The following is a 17,111-nucleotide window of genomic DNA, read 5'->3' as shown; positions in this document are numbered from 1 at the left end:
AAAGGCATTGTGATACAACATTCCACCTCAAAAGAAGCTCTACAGACATCTAAGTGTGCAAATGTGGGTTTAGCTTTCCTTTTCCCAAGGGATAACTGTAGCCCAGCAGGGACCAAACATTCCATATAAATAAGGCGAGCTTTTTTTTTTGTTTTTGCATAGAAGTTACTCAGTGATAGTCCCCCCCCAGTGCCCCCTCCTGTGCCCCCCTGCTTTGCCACCGAGCTGAGTCCTGCTCCTCCAGCTCCTGGAGTCCAGAAGAAACCTTGGACACATCCCAAAGGCTCCCTCACCCCAGAAGGTGGGATGGAGAAAACCCTCTGAATTTTACCACAAGCTGTCTCCAAACCCGCTGTTGTTTTTAAACATTTGCAGTTCAATTTGGAGGCAATTCTTTTTTTTGTTTTTCTTGTGCCAGACATTTGTAATTGCACCACAATTGTCTTGGTTTTGCTGCTCTTTTTGCCAATGTTGCTTTTGCCAATCAGTGCAGCAGCTCAATAAATCCAGCAGCTTATTGAAGTACCCAGAGCCTCTGCAGCACCATCCTCTGCTGCCAACAGCTTTGGTTGTGGTTTTTTTTTTTTAAAATAATATATTTTATAAAAACACCTGCTATTAATATTCCACTGGAGCTCAAAGTGGCTCAGCTTGGGGCAAAGGCACAATTAAAACACCGTGTTTTCCTACAGGACTCTGCATTTATGGTTTGTAGAACAATAGAAATGTACAGCACCAATCCTTGGCTGGGAGGGGATGCGTGTAGGAATGAGTCCTCAGAGTCCCCCTGCAGGGGCTCTCGAGTCTTTCACCTTTCCCCCAGCAATTGGTTTGGAATTTTTCTTGTCTCTCCATCTCCCCCTTGGCTGGAATGCTCCCTCTTGCTATCAGCTGACCATGGGCTCCACGTCCGTCTCTCTGTCCAAATCGTCCTGAATTTCATCTGTGTTTCCTGAGTCACTGCTGGCTACAGAGCTGGGGGATGGAGAATTCCTGCAGGGAAACACAGGGAAAGGTGCAGCCAAAAAGTTAAATATCCATGACTGAAGGAAGAAAAAAAAGTCTTACAAGAAAACAGTCACTTTCCCTTCCCAATACTATTGAAAAACCTCTTTATTAATATTAAACATTGGGATTTCCCCAAGCTATTCAAAAACCCCCTTTAATAACATTAAACATTGGAATCTCCCCAAGCTATTCAAAAACCCCTTTAATAACATTAAACTTTTGGTTAAACAGCAAATATCAGTACAAAAATCAAGGTGCCACCCCAGCCATGCCCAGCTCAAACACAGAGGCTGTCCCAGGTTTGCTGATGGGGAAATGGAGAGCAAAGACTCTCAGCAGCCCTAATACCCAGAGCCCTGAAAATTGAAACTTTATCATCTTGTTCTACTGGGGTTGAGCAAGAGATAAGAGAAATCCCTCATAGTGTAAGGTTCTTAACACATGAGAAGATTAAAAAACAAGTTCTTCATGTAAGTCCAGAGTCGAGATTTAATTTGGGGTTTTAAGAATTGTAAATCTGAGATGTTAAAGGCTGGAAGTCCAGCTGAGCTGGAGCTCCCTGTGCTCAGGAGCAGCTGCTGAGCCCTTGGGGACCCCAAATTCCCCCTTCCAGGGCTGAGCTGGGACACAACATCCTCCAAAGGACAAGGCCAGCAAGTGACAGTGCTGCCTTTAGCCCAGGCTGGCAGGAATTGATGCTTTAGGTTTTAGCTTTAATATTTCTCAGATTCTGTGCTGTGTTCATGTATAACTCTGAATTTCACACAGAGTGTTACCAAGTTCTCCTCACAGTTTAGTCACACAAAACAATCATTTTCCAGCCCCAGAACCAAGGGGAACTTTTGCAGCTTCAGGCCCAAAATGTGTAAACAGAAGTGAATTGGGGGGAAGCAAACTGAGAGAATGTGATTTCATTACCTGCAGCTGTAATTGAACAATTAACCCTCAATATGCAAATGGAATAAACTTATAAAAGTGTGAAAACTGATCCCCCATGGTCCATCCTGGATGTAGCCATGGCCAGGCTCTTGCACTGCCCAAGGTGTATCTTTGAAGGCCTTTTAATAAATCCCTACTTTATTTAAATGAAGTAGGAATTTATTAAAAGACCTTCATATATTTAATTAATCCCTACTTTTTAAATTTTTAATATTTTTTATATTTTTAATTAATCCCTATACTTTTTAATATATTTAATAAATCCCTACTTTATTCCTGTAACAGCCTCTGCTCTAGGTGCCCTCTCCAGCATCAGACCTAGGAAGGCCGTGCTGGTTTTCAGCTTCTTTTCCTACCTCTGAGGTCAGGATGGAAGGCACTGGAGCTGACAGTTTGTGCTCAGATTTAGGTGTTTATTATTTCTCATCACTGTTACAGACTCACAGCAGTGAGTTCTGCAGCTCTTCACCAACAAGGCTCTAAAAGGCCAACAAACTTTTGCTACAAGGTCTTTTAAGGCTAAACTATCCAAGTAAGAAATGACACCTGAATTATTTTTACTTTTAAGCCAATAATTGATCCCTCAAAGTCTGCAATGCAGACTTTTCTGTCCAGTTTCAAAATATCACTGAAACACATGGAGAAGAAGGAAGAAGGTGAAGAAGGTGAAGAAGGTAAAGAAGGTGAAGAAGGTGGAGAAGGTGGAGAAGGTGGAGAAGGTGGAGAAGGTGGAGAAGGTAAAGAAGAAGGTGAAGAAGAAGGTGAAGAAGAAGGTGAAGAAGGTGAAGAAGAAGGTGAAGAAGCAGCTGAAGAAGAAGGTGAAGAAGCTGAAGAAGAAGGAGCAGCCTCCACCCTAAAACCTCCATCTTGCTCTATATTTATTATTACATTCTAAAACCCCAAACTCTGAGTTTTCCACCCTGTGATATTACACACTTCTAATCAACTCCACACCCACAATCCCAGTGTTATCAATCAATTCTGGAACCTTCTCCACAACCTCAGGCCAATGCAGGGTTCTCTTGGGGGCAGTGCCTGGCAGCACAGAAAGGCTGAAACTCTCAGCATGCAGGAAGGAGCAGGAGGGAGCAGGAGGGAGCAGGAAGGAGCAGGAGGGAACAGGAAGGAGAAGGAAGGAAGGAGAAGGAAGGAGAAGGAAGGAGCAGGAAGGGGAAGGAGGGAGCAGGAGGGAGCAGGAGGGAGCAGAAGGGAGCAGGAAGGAGAAGGAAGGAGCAGGAAGGAGCAGGAGGGAGCAGGAGGGAGCAGAAGGGAGCAGGAAGGAGCAGGAAGGAGCAGGAAGGAGCAGGAGGGAGCAGGAGGGAGCAGGAGGGAGCAGGAGGGAGCAGGAAGGGGAAGGAGGGAGCAGGAGGGAGCAGGAGGGAGCAGGAAGGGGAAGGAGGGAGCAGGAAGGGGAAGGAGGGAGCAGGAGGGAGCAGGAGGGAGCAGGAAGGAGCTGCTGGGGGACCAGAGGAGCCCTCACCTGTCAGCTGAGCCCTTGATGAGCCTCCTGCAGGTTTCCATCTGCACGTCCAGGCCCCGTTTCATGCTGCACATCTCCATGTACTCGTGCAGGTGCCGGTTCATGTCGCTCTTGGCCGTGGCCAGCTCCAGCTGAAGGGCAAAGAATCGGCTTCAGGGCAGGAGCAATCCCACTTTTCCTGTTTTCCTGCACTCCTCACACTGCCTCAGCTGCCCAGAGCCCACCCGCACGCCCCACAGTGCCCATTTCACTCACTGCCCCTGGCTGCCAATGCACCCGTGAGCTCAGGACAGGCAATCACAGCTCCACACTGGCTCTGAACAGCCCTGGTTTGGCTTTTTATTAAAAATTTTCTGTTTCTAACACTACCACAAAAGCCATCCTGCTGATTTTATTGCTTTTAAAGTAGCTGAACTATCTTAAGTGCAATATAAATCTCCAAGAGCTTATAAGACCTAGCTCAAAAAACCATGTATCACCCTGGAGGGCTTTTCCTGCACTTTGTTTGTCAACAGGCAATTAATGAAAGCAGCTCCAGGCAGGACAGAAATTTTGAGAAGCTCCAGCTGCTGTTTCTGGCCACCTGTGAGGCCACATCAGGGGAAGCATTTCCCAGGGTGAGGGTGGACACGCAGAACAAAGGAGGAAAAAGAAAAATAATGTCTTTTATTCCCTTTGTTCTGCAGGTTCTCTCTCCACCAGCCTCAGATTTATGCTCAGTGCTGAAGCACGGAGCAATAATAACCCAGAGAATGGCATTTAGGAAAATCCCCAGGGCAAGCCAGAGGGAAATGCCTTTGCATTGCTGGATGTATGGACATTCCTGCTTCCCTCTGGGACAGCTCTGTGCTGTGTCCATCCATCAGGAACAGCTCCCTCACCTCTATCTGCCCTATTGTCTCCTGGTATTCCTTGTCTCTCGTTTTGAAGAAAGACTCTGTCTCGTGGATCAAGTTTCCCAGGTTTTCTTCCTGCAGGGGAGAGAAGGACATAAAAAATCAGCAAGGAAATAAAGGAACTCGGGAATTCAGGAATTCTCAAGTTTCCCAGGTTTCCTTCCTGCAGGGGAGAGGAGGACACAAAAAATCAGCAAGGAAATAAAGGAATAATTCAGGAATAAAGGAATTCTCAAGTTTCCTTCCTGCAGGGGAGAGGAGGACACAAAAAATCAGTAAGGAAATAAAGGAATAATTCAGGAATAAAGGAATTCTCAAGTTTCCTTCCTGCAGGGGTGAGGAGGACACGAAAAATCAGCAAGGAAATAAAGGAATAATTCAGGAATAAAGGAATTCTCAAGTTTCCCAGGTTTTCTTCCTGCAGGGGAGAGAAGGACACAAAAATCAGCAAGGAAATAAAGGAATTCAGGAGAGAACTGAAGATTTTATTTAACCTCCCTGGAAATGCAGGTTATTATGTTCCTTCCTGCACTGATTTTTTAAAGGTGCTGTTTCACAGACTAGGAATATTCTTCAATCTGGAACACCAGGAAAACACATTTCTGTGCCATGACCACAGCTCTGGACACACAAAGGCAAGGTCTGATCAAGGCTCCAGCAATTAAACCCATGCACCTGATGCATTCCAAAGCACCAACCCCCTGGATTTTCCTGAGCCTTTCACAGTCTGATCTCACTTGGACAGACTGGAATTGCTCTCCAGCCATGAAACTTTTAATTTTCCCTGCATTGACCATGCTGTTACTCCCAGCTTTGCACTGGAATTCTCATTTTCCTGCTCCATACCATCACTCTCCAGTGCATGCACTGGAATTCCTGCACTGCTGGATAAAGCAGGAACAGATGCTGTCCCACAGGGAAGCTCCTCCTTTGGACTGACAGCACAGCCTGGGCTCCTTGGTGCTGCCCAAAAAGGCACCACCATGTCACTGCTCCCTCTTTCAAGCCTTCAACCACCTCAGTTTTCCATTAAAAAATGATCCCAAATTTAGCACAACTGCAGCAATGAGTGTTACAGGGGCTTCCATGCTCTGGCCACATCTGTGGCAGATTTACAGAGCTCATTGCTGGCACTCACACCAGGCTATCCAGCCTGGAGTTACAAGAATCATCCCTCTGATCCTTTTATATGCAGAAGAGCTTTAAGGAGGAAGGTCATAAAAGAAGGTGGTGAGGGCAGCGTGTAAGAACTTGAAAGGAATAAAACCCACGGAAGGAAGATTCAGGCATGTAAAGCACATGTTAAAGAGCAGGCACAGCCGGAGCAGCCTTTATTCTGAACCTCCATCTACAAGCCAAATCTACCCTTTCCTTGTATAATTTTCATTTAGAAGGATTTAAGCTTCTTAAAATCTTTAGCGTTTCCCCCGCGCGGGGCCCAGGCTCGGCGCTATTGCAGCGCTTAGGCAGGCACGCCCGGCTATGCAAATCAGCTGTCATTAATTCCTGCACGAGGCTGCTCGTTATCACCCTGCCACCCTCCCTCTGCTCGTTATCCCTGTGCCACTCTGCTCCTGTTATCCCTATGGTGCCACTCTGTTATCCCTGTGCCACTCTGTGCTCCTGTTATCCCTATGGTGCCACTCTGTTATCCCTGTGCCACTCTGCTCCTGTTATCCCTATGGTGCCACTCTGTTATCCCGGTGCCACTCTGTGCCACTCTGTGCTCCTGTTATCCCTATGCCACTGTCCAGCCATTATCCCTGTGCCACTCTGCTCCTGTTATCCCTATGGTGCCACTCTGTTATCCCTGTGCCACTCTGCTCCTGTTATCCCTATGGTGCCACTCTCTGTCCCTGTTATCCCTGTGCCACTCTGCTGCTCCTGTTATCCTTGTGCCACTGTGTGCCACTCTGTGCTCCTGTTATCCCTGTGCCACTGTCCAGCCATTATCCCTGTGCCATTCTGCTCCTGTTATCCCTGTGCCACTCTCCTGCTCCTGTTATCCCTGTGCCACTCTGTGCCCGTTATCCCTGTGCCACTCTGTGCTCCCGTTATCCCTGTGCCACTCTCTGCTTCTGTTATCCCTATGCCACTCTCTGTCCCTGTTATCCCTGTGCCACTCTGTGCTCTCGTTATCCCTGTGCCACTCTGTTATCCCTGTGCCACGCTCTGTTATCCCTGTCTCACTCTGTTATCCCTGTGCCATTCTCTGTCCCTGTTATCCCTGTGCCACTCTCCTGCTCCTGTTGTCCCTGTGCAATTCTGCTGTCCCTGTTATCCCCGTGCCACTCTCTGTCCCTGTGCCACTCTCCTGCTCCTGTTATCCCTGTGCCACTCTCTGTCCCTGTTATCCCTGTGCTACTCTGTGCCCCTATTATCCCTGTACCACTCTCCTGCTCCCATTATCCCTGTGCCACTCTGTTATCCCTGTGCCATTCTCTGTCCCTGTTATCCCTGTGCCACTCTGTCCCCCTGTTACCCCTGTGCCATTGTCTCCCTGTTATCCCTGTGCCACTCTGCTCCTGTTATCCCTGTGCCACTCTGTTATCCCTGTGCCACTCTGCTGTCCCTGTTATCCCTGTGCCACTCTCTGTTATCCCTGTGCCACTCCCCGTGGTTTCTGCAGCCCCAGCAGTTCCCAGTAATCCCCAGAGGCTCCCTGAGCTCTGGATGGATGATCAGGAGCGGGAGGTGGAACAGGAACACAGCCAGACATCCCCAGGCTGCTGCCTCAGCATCTTCCCTGCCTGGGAGGGATCATCTCCCACCCCTACCCTGTGCTGCTCAGGATGCAGTAACACGGCCATTCCATCATTCCCAGCCATTCCCAGGCTGTTCCCTGCCATTCTCTGCCATTCCCAGGCTGTTCCCTGCCATTCCCAGCCATTCCATCATCCCCACGCTGTTCCCTGCCATTCTCTGCCATTCCCAGGCTGTTCCCTGCCATTCCCAGCCATTCCATCATTCCCAGCTATTCCCATTCCCAGCCCCATTCCCTGCCACTCCCAGCCCATTCCCATCCTTTCCCAGCTATTCCCAGATTGTTCCCTGCCATTCCCAGCCCATCCCCAGCCATTTCCTGCCATTCTCAGCCATTCCCAGCCCATCCCCAGCCCATTCCCAGACATCCCCAGCCATCCTCAGCCATTCCCTGTCATTGCCAGCCCATTCCCAGCCCATTCCCAGCCATCCCCAGCCCATTCCCAGCCCATTCCCAGCCATTTCCTGCCATTCTCAGCCCATTCCCAGCCATCCCCAGCCATCCCCAACCCATCCCCAGCCATCCCCAGCCCATTCCCACCCATCCTCAGCCATTCCCTGTCATCCCCAGCCCATCCTCAGCCTGTTCCCAGCCATCCTCAGCCATTCCCTGTCATTCCCAGCCACTCCCTGTCATTCCCAGCCCATCCCCAGCCCTCTCCAGGCTGGTTTAAGGAGGCTCTGCAGTGGCTGGATTAGCTGCCTTTCCCTGGGATTTCAGGATTAAAAGGAAGCTGTTCATTATCCAGCACTGCCAGCAGATCCCCACTGCCTGGGCAGAGGGAAGCCCAAGATTCACAGGCACAGAGGATCCCTGGGGCTTTTTGTGGTCCTGCATCCACAGGTTCTGTGTCTGGGATGGGATTTACACCCCTCAACACCTCCCCAGACCCCAGGCCGAGGTTGCTCAGCTCCCCACAGGAACAACTGTGCAACCCCATGCCCTGCACTGCACAGGTTATCATCATAAAGCGTGAATGATAATTCACAGAGAAAGTGAGGAGCTGTGGAAGATCACAGAATCCCAGACTGGTTTGGGCTGGAAGGAGCTTAAAGTTCACCTAATTCCACCCCATCAATGGGCAGGGACACTTTCCACTGTCCCAGGCTGCTCCCAAGCCCATCCAGCCTGGCCTTGGACACAATTTCTCTGGGCACCCTGTGCAGGGCCTCTCCACCCTCACAGGGAAGGATTTTTCCCTAAAATCAAATTTAAACCTCCCTCCTGTCAGCCCAGAGCTTTAGAGGTGCTCTAAAGGGTGACAAATTCCCTGATGGGCCTGGAACAGACACCTTGGATCCATCACCTCTCCCTCAGTATTTTAAACACTCACTCTGAAGGAGCCAAGGAAGTAAAGTCTGGCCAATAAAAGTGCACGGACTGCAAATCAGCCACAGAGAGGAAGCACTAAGAGGATTTTAAAATCAAAGTCAGTCTGTGTGGCAAACTAGCTCACCAGTGCAACACCCGCAGGCTCAAATGGCTGTGAAGGAGTGGCTGAGGGGGAGTTTGTGCAGGGAAGAGTTGGAGCAAACAACGAGAATGAACTCACCTCTCCTTGGAGGTCGATGGAGGGGTTGCAGTTGGTGAAGTCCTCCCAGAGCAGCAGCGTCTCCTCGTTCTCCTCCCACGTTAAACTGTCACAGTCATCATCGAAATCAAAGGTCTCGCGGCTGGGAGAACAAAGAGCCATCACTGCAGCCCCACCGCCTCAGTCCTCTAATTAATTGTCTAGAAAATGGGCTATGAGAGCTGAATGGGGCACAATGCAGCCTGGAAATCCTCACAGCTTTTACCAACAGCCTGTGGCACTGCCAGGGCCTCTCTGCTGGGCTCTCTGCCACCCCAGGGCTCAGTAAAAGCTCCTTGTTGGAGCTCCAGGCCTGGCTCTGCCCTGCAGATGGAGCTGCACAGGAGCTTCCCCTGCCTGCAAAAGCACAGAAATGTCTGGAGCTGTTCTGTCCTCCACAGGAAAGGAGCCCAAACACAGCTCAGGGGGTGTCACAGGGCTCAGAACCCACAAGGATTTCATGGGGGAGCTCAGCCAAGGGCTCCCCTGCAGCCTTGGAACACAGCAGGGCTGGAAGGAACCAGGGCTGAAGGAACAAGGGATGGAAGGAACAAGGGATGGAAGGAACAAGGGATGGAAGGAACCAGGGATGGAAGGAACAAGGGATGGAAGGAACCAGGGATGGAAGGAACAAGGGATGGAAGGAACCAGGGATGGAAGGAACAAGGGCTGGAAGGAACAAGGGATGGAAGGAACCAGGGATGGAATGAATCAGGGATGGAAGGAACAAGGGATGGAAGGAACAAGGGATGGAATGAATCAGGGGTGGAAGGAACAAGGGATGGAAGGAACAAGGGATGGAAGGAACAAAAGCTGGAAGGAACAAGGGATAGAAGGAAGCAGGGCTGGAAGGAACAAGAGCTTAAGGAAGCAGGGCTGGAAGGAACAAGATCTGGAAGGAACAAGGGATGGAAGGAACAAGGGCTGGATGGAACCAGGGCTGGATGGAACCAGGGCTGGATGGAACCAGGGCTGGAAGGAACAAGGGATGGAAGGAACAAAGGATGGAAGGAACAAGGGATGGAAGGAACCAGGGATGGACAGAACAAGAGCTGGAAGGAGCAAGAGCTGAAGGAAGCAGGGCTGAAGGAACAAGGGATGGAAGGAACCAGGGCTGGAAGGAACGAGAGCTGGAAGGAACCAAGGCTAAAGGAGCCAGGACTGGAAAGAATCAGGGATGGAAGAAACAAAAGCTGGAAGGAACAAGAGGTGGAAGGAACAAGGATGAAAAGGCTGAGCCCCTGAGATGTGCAGAGCAGCACAGCCACTGCTGCAGCCACTGAGGGCAGAGCACCGGGCAGGAGTGGCCTTTCACACCCTTATCTGCTCAGCCTTGTGCAATGAAGGAAAGCTGCAGAGCACACAGCAGCAGCTGCTCCTCATCTCTAACCTTGTGCAATGAAGGAAAGCTGCACACAGAGCACACAGCAGTAGCTGCTCCCATGGGGGTTAAGGAGCCTTGACAAAGAGCTGGAATTCCTCCCTGAGCAGCCTGGATTCCAGGCTGAAGCATTTTTATGGCTTTAGCTCACTTCCTCTGAGCTGGTAACATCTCAGGAAGGAGCCTGATGCTGTCCCAAGGGCCAGGAGGTTTGTCTGGATCAGCAGCACTGTAAAAATGTCATTTTAAACACTTGGACACTCCTGATTGTGCCTTTTGCCATTCCACCTTTTCAAATTGTTCTCTTTTTCCAAGATCCACTTCAGTTCTGATTTTGTGCTACTTAATTGTTAAAAATTCAGTTCATTACAGCTAAAAAGCAAGTTGGTTTGTTTCTGTTAAGGATACCAGCTCCTCAATCTATTTCTAAGCTTCACAAAAACCCCAGGTCCATCCTCACCAATATTTTCATCCCAGCTTGACAGAACCAGGCTCCTGCAGCACTTTGTGCCACAGGTAATAGGGCATGGAGACAAGAATTTCATTAGGAGGACCAAAACCAACTGGGTGTCACAGGGCAGGGTTGGGAACAAAATTAAAACTTAAATGCATGACCAACCTGGCAGGTACATTTAACTTCTTGCTTTTTTTTTAAATCCACACACTGCCTGCTGTTACACTGAATTTAGCAGTGGAAAAGTCAAAATTCTGTATTTATTACACTGATTATTACCCTAACACTAACCCTAACCCTGAAAGGAGCCCTAACAAGGGGAATCATCAGAGCTTTGGCAAAAACCCATCCCTCACACACAGGGGATTCAGGCAGAAAGGAGGAAATGCTCCCCTGAACCAGAACTCCAAAAAGCCTCACCAGGCTCTATTTGTGGATATTTTGGGGTGTTTTAGGAGTATTTTGGGGGTTTTGGGGGTCCTCACCTGTGTTTTGAGGCTTCCAGGGTGGAATTTTGGAACATTTGTGGGTGTTTGAGAAGGATTTTGGGGGGTTTTGGGGGTCCCAGGAGATCCCAGGCTGGGGTTAGGGGATATTTGAGGATATTTGGGGGTATTTGAGGAGTATTTTTTGGGGGTTTTGGGGGTCCCCACCTGCATTTTGGGGCTCCCAAGATGGAATTAAGGGATATTTGGGGGTTTTTGGGGATATTTGAGGAGTATTTTGGGAGGGTTTGGGGGTCCCCACCTGCATTTTGAGGCTCCCAGGATGGAATTTGGGGATATTTGGGAGTATTTGGGCATATTTGAGGAGTATTTTGGGGGTCCCCACCTGCATTTTGAGGCTCCCAGGAGGTTTGGGGGTCCCAGGGTGGGGTTAGAGGATATTCTGGGGGGTTTTAGGAGTATTTTGGGGGGTTTGGAGGTCTCTACCCTGGCCCTGATGGGAGAAGGGGACACAAGGCAAACCTCCTGCCACCTCCCTGAACTGCTCAGACAGCACCACGTGCTCAGAGTCCCTCCTGGGCTGCTCCAAACCTCCTTCCGGGCAGGAATGTGGTTTGGGGTAAAGCTTTAGGCAAAAAGATTTAGTTCAGGGGTAAAGCTTTAAGTGAAATAAACTCCAGTTCTTCTTAGGCAAAATAAACTCCAGTGTGGGAGACTGGACTTTGCAGCGACAGCTGACAGCACCAACATTCCTGACATCTATAAATTGTTGTCCACTGGTCTTCCAGACACATCCACCACTCCCTTTTGCCTGCAGCCCAACTGAAAAACCTCCCAAAAAACCTGAGAGGTTTGTACCACCCCGAGCTGAGCTTTCAGTTCAAATTCTACCCAGCCAAGCAGCAGCAAACTGCAGAAATCAAATATTCAGCCTAAGATGCAGAAGGGACTCCTGGTTTTGACTTTTTTTCGTTGCATTTTTTCCTCTTTTGCAGCAACCCAGAGCAGCAAAACCAGTTTGTATTTTTTATATCTCTGTCGTTCCTCCCGCTCGAGGGAGGAGCAGAAATCCGATAATTTCATTTGAGCTTCCCCAAAACCTCCATGCTGCCAGCTCAGAGACTGCAGGCTCAGGCTGCTGCCAGGAGCAGTTCTCAGGGGTACTCACAGCTGGTTGAACATCCTCTTCATCTCATCTGTGATGTTGAGGGAGCAGCTGACCTCGTCATCCGAGAACCGCCCGTTATCGGCGTCCTGCTCCGACAGCTCCTCGTCCGACGGCAGCTTCCTCTCCTTCTTCTTGGAAGCCACCTGGGGGGCACAGACAGCACTGACTGCAGGGCTGGGAGGGAATTGGGGTGCAGGGAGAGCAGAGGGGTGAGGGCTGAGCCTGGGGTGTGGCCGATCCCCTGCCCGGCCTGAGCGGCGCGCACGGAGCGCAGGAAGCGGCTGAGGAGAGCAAAGCGAGCTGTGGGGGCTGCCAGAGCTCTGGGGGTGGCACTGAGCCAGCCTGGCACCTGCTGGCACCTGCCAGGGGCCATGCACAGCCTGGGGGGAGCCAGGGAGAGGCTGGGATGAGCCAGGGCAAAGCACGAGGGGCAGCAGTGCCCGGGCACAGAGCAGGGACAGAACTCTCCCTCTCCTGCCACCGCCACAGGGGTGGCCTCCAGAGCAGAACCCCAGCAAGGAACAGACAGGAAACCTCTGAGAGAGCCTTAATTCCAGAGAGGAACACCCAGAGAGCCTTAATTCCAGAGAGGAACACCCAGACAGGAATTTCCAGGGAGGAATTTCCACAGAGCCTTTATTCCATGGAGGAATTCCCAGAGAGGAATTTCCAGAGAGCCTCTATTCCAGGGAGGAACTTCCACAGAGGAATTTCCAGAGAACCCTTTGTTCCAGGGAATGAATTTCCCACCCCAGCAGCAGCAGCAGCAGCAGACTGAGGATCCTCAGCACACAAGAAGGGTTGGCTGAGACATGGAAAAGCCTGGAGAGCCCCCAAGAAATGAAATTCAGGGAACTCGAGGGACAGCCCTGCAAGGGGCACAGAGGGAACACACAGGATGATCCCAGAGAAAGGGGGACACACAGGATGATCCCAGAGGATCCCAGAGGGTTGGGAACACACAGAATGATCCCAGATCCCAGAGGATCCCAGAGGGATGGGAACACACAGGATGATCCCAGATCCCAAAGGGATGGGAACACAGGATGATCCCAGATCCCAGAGGATCCCAGAGGGATGGGAACACACAGGATGATCCCAGATCCCAAAGGGATGGGAACACAGGATGATCCCAGATCCCAGAGGATCCCAGAGGGATGGGAACACACAGGATGATCCCAGATCCCAAAGGGATGGGAACACAGGATGATCCCAGATCCCAGAGGATCCCAGAGGGATGGGAACACACAGGATGATCCCAGATCCCAAAGGGATGGGAACACAGGATGATCCCAGATCCCAGAGGATCTCAGAGGGATGGGAACACACAGGATGTTCCCAAAGGGATGGGAACGCACAGAATGATCCCAAAGGATCCCAGAGGGATGAGAACACACAGGATGATCCCAGAGGGTTGGGAACCCACAGGATGTTCCCAGATCCCAAAGGGTTGGGAACACACAGGATGATCCCAGAGAATCCCAGAGGAATGGGAACACACAGGATGATCCCAGATCCCAAAAGGATGGGAACACAGGATGCTCCCAGATCCTAAAGGGATGGGAACACACAGGATGATCCCAGAGGATCCCAGAGGAATGGGAACACACAGGATGATCCCAGAGGATCCCAGAGGTCTGGGAACACACAGGATGCACAGCTGGTGCCAGAACCTCAAACACACAATCCACTCCCACCCTACAGCAGTTTTCCCTCTCCTTGGCACACAGACCATCCCTTGCTGGCCTTGTTCTCCTGGTCATTCTCCTGGTCATTTTAACCCCTGCAGGCCTGAGCAGGAGTGTGCTCTGCACTCTCCTCTGAGCACAAAGACTCAGCAATTCCCCTCAGAAACAAGAAAGAGGCACTGGCACCATACAGTGGCTCAACTTGCCAGAGAAGTAATTCTCCTCTGAGGAGGTTTGAGTCTTTTGGGGAACACAAGGGGGAAAAAACCATCAAACATTTCACAGCTTCACCAGCAGAGCCCACAAGGATCTTTTACAGTGTTTCTGACAGCACTTAGCACACTGTGTGCTATCACTGCACACAGAAAAAGCATCAGATTTACTGCAAGCCTGAGCAAGACACGTTGAGATGGAAGCAGAAGGAAGGTGGGTTAGTCAGAGCTGGAACTGCAGTTGTGACAAGACCAGCTGCACTGGGAGTGACAGCCCTGATCCAGCAGAGCTGTCACTGCTCCTTTGGGAGCAAATTAAAGGACTTTCCTTCGAGCCCCAAGGAGCTCCAAGGAAAGCAACTGGAGCAGCCAGAGCTCACCATCACACAAATGTTATTTCTGGCCACAGAGCTCGAGCCAGAAATAAGAACATGCAGATGACAGCTCCATGAGCTTAAAACCTGTCACTTGTGAAGGGAACAAATGGGAGGGAGGAATTACACAAACCTAAACCTGTAACACTGCTTTTTTTCCTCTACATTCAGTACAGACTAACATCAGGCTCACAGCACAGCTTAAAGATCGTCCTGGGACTGTTTTTTTGTCCAACTCTCTGCACTTTGTGCTCCTGGTGCTGCAGCAGAGCTACCCTGACACACAGCGGGGGAAACACAGCCACAGAGAGAGAGAGATCAAGAAAAGGCAAATGAGCTGGACCACACTGCTCAGCACTGCTCCCTCCTGCCCTGCCCTGTGGGAAATTCAGGGCCTAATCACCTGGAAAATCTTGGAAACGTCTTCCGAGTTGCGCTGCTGCGCGACATCGCACAGCTTGGCCGTGATATCGATTCGGCGGCAGATGTCCATGTCCACCTTCATGGCCTTTTCTTGGATCTTTGTGTCCAGGTCTGTCATGGGCTGCAGGAAGGACAGCAGGGATTATCTTCTATTATTAGACAGTTCAGGCAAGAGGAGATACCCCACAGTATCTCTGGAACCCCAGTGCTAAACCTCACACCCTGCTCTGGGGCACAGGGCAGGGACAGAACTCTGCCTCTCCTGCCACCACCACAGGGGCGGCCTCCAGAACAGAACCCCAGCAAGGAACTGACAGGAAACCTTTCCAGAGAGCCTCTATTCCATGGAGGAACTTTTAGAGAACCTTTATTCCATGAAGGAATTTACACAGAGCCTTTGTTCTAGGGAGGAATTTCCAGAAAACCTTTATTCCATGAAGGAATTTCCACAGAGCTTTTATTCCATGAAGGAATTTCCACAGAACCTTTATTCCATGGAGGAATTTCCAGAGAACCTTTATTCCATGGAGGAATTTCCACAGAGCTTTTATTCCATGAAGGAATTTCCACAGAACCTTTATTCCATGGAGGAATTTCCAGAGCCTTTATTCCATGAAGGAATTTCCAGAGAGCCTTTATTCCATGGAGGAATTTCCACAGAGCATTTATTCCATGAAGGAATTTCCACAGAACCTTTGTTCCAGGGAACAAATCTCCCATTGGGGCAGTCTGAGGAAGCTCGCCCCTGAGTCTAACAAAGTTCCAACTCAGAGGAATTTGCCACCAAAGAAAAATACCTGTAACCCACCCCAAAACTGCTCAGTGAGGCAAGGGGAGCCTCAGTGGGTCAGGAACAGGGCAGGACAATGCAATGCCCAGAGAAATGAGGCTGCCCCAGCCCTGGAAATGCTCAAGCTGGGCTTGGAGCACCTGGGACAGTGGAAGGAGACCCTGCCCAGGCCAGGGGGTGAGGGTGCATTGTCCTGAAGGTTCCTTCCATCCCAAACCACTCTGGGATTCCATAAACAACCCTTTAAAAAAGGAAATCGCCCCCCTGTGTAGCAGAGCAGAGTGAAATGTGAATCCTGGTGAGGATGCAACGCTTCCCCTCTTGCAGACACAAAAGTTGTGCCTGCACAGAGGAGCTGCTGAAAAACCAGAATCCACAGGTTCCACAGGAACTGCACACAGAGCATGGGACAGCAAATCCTGAGTGGATCCAAAGAGATCCATGAAAACCTTGGCACAGAGAACACTCCTCACTGGCACTCCCTGGCTTCTAGCCCAGCTAAAGTTCTGCATGAAAATTTCTGTGTAAAAACACTGCCTGGTAGTAGCTCTAATTTCTGAGATCCTCCCACTCAGACAGAAATCTGGCTCCTTGTGAAGGGAGAAACATCAAAAAAAACCCAAAGCATATTTTCCATCCTAGCTGAGACTTGCTCTCCTGGACAGCTCCACTCCTCAGCAATGCTTCCACCTGGGACACAAAAGTGCAAAAACCCTTTGCAGACCATTCTTAAACACAAATCCCCTTTCTAAGAGAAAACTTTGGGCTTTTTGTTGGTTTGATTTGCTTTTCCCCACCATTTTTAGTTTTAAATTATTACAGAATCTTCTCCAGGCCCTGTGAACCACCTTCAAAATCTGATATTGTTGTTTTAAATTTTTACACAGAGTCCTCTCCAGGCTCTTTAGATTTTGAGATTTTTTTGGTTTAAATTTTTACACAGACTCTTCTCCAGCCTCATGAACCACCTTTAGAATTTGAGGTTTTTTGGTTTAATTTTTTACACAATCTTCTCCAGCCCTTGTAAACCACCTTTAGAGTTTGGGATTTTTTTGGTTTAAATTTTTACACATACTCTTCTCCAGCCCTTGTGAACGACCTTTACAGTCTGAGTTTTTTTGGTTTAATTTTTTACACTGTCTTCTCCAGCCCTTGTAAACCACCTTTAGAGTTTGAGGTTTTTTGGATTAATTTTTTACATAGAGTCTTCTCCAGCCCCTGTGAACCACCTTTAGAATTTGAGGTTTTTTGGATTAAATTTTTACACAGACTCTTCTCTAGCCCCTGTGAACCACCATTAAAGTCTGATATTGTTGTTTTAAATCTTTACACAAGTTTTCTCCAGCTCCTGTGAAGCACCTTTAGAGTTTGAGATTTTTTTGATTTAAATTTTTACACAGAGTCTTCTACAGCTCCTGTAAAGCACCTTTAGAGTTTGAGGTTTTTTGGATTAAATTTTTACACACTTTTACTTCTCCAGGCCCTGTGAACCACCTTTACAGTCTGAGGTTTTTTGGT

The 17,111-nt window shown here is 49.5% G+C and overlaps 1 protein-coding gene across 1 annotated transcript in view; it reads right to left on the bottom strand.

Moving 5' to 3' along the window:
* Positions 1–214: 214 nt before the first annotated feature.
* IFFO2 (intermediate filament family orphan 2) overlaps positions 215–17,111 on the bottom strand; it is a 56,513-nt gene continuing 39,616 nt past the window's right edge. The window contains exons 4-9 of the mRNA XM_054294470.1: positions 14,784–14,924; positions 12,107–12,249; positions 8,640–8,760; positions 4,309–4,398; positions 3,428–3,558; positions 215–993 (exon numbers count right to left, since the gene is read on the bottom strand). Of these exons, the coding sequence (XP_054150445.1) occupies positions 888–993; positions 3,428–3,558; positions 4,309–4,398; positions 8,640–8,760; positions 12,107–12,249; positions 14,784–14,924 (732 nt within the window). The 3' untranslated portion in view covers positions 215–887. The remainder of the gene's footprint in view (positions 994–3,427; positions 3,559–4,308; positions 4,399–8,639; positions 8,761–12,106; positions 12,250–14,783; positions 14,925–17,111) is intronic.

Source organism: Melozone crissalis, unplaced genomic scaffold, assembly GCF_028551555.1.
Source record: "Melozone crissalis strain CALT ecotype California unplaced genomic scaffold, PUWL_Pcris_2 ptg000251l_1, whole genome shotgun sequence".
Taxonomy (NCBI): Eukaryota; Metazoa; Chordata; class Aves; order Passeriformes; family Passerellidae; genus Melozone; species Melozone crissalis.
This window is presented reverse-complemented; position numbering and strand designations above follow the sequence as displayed.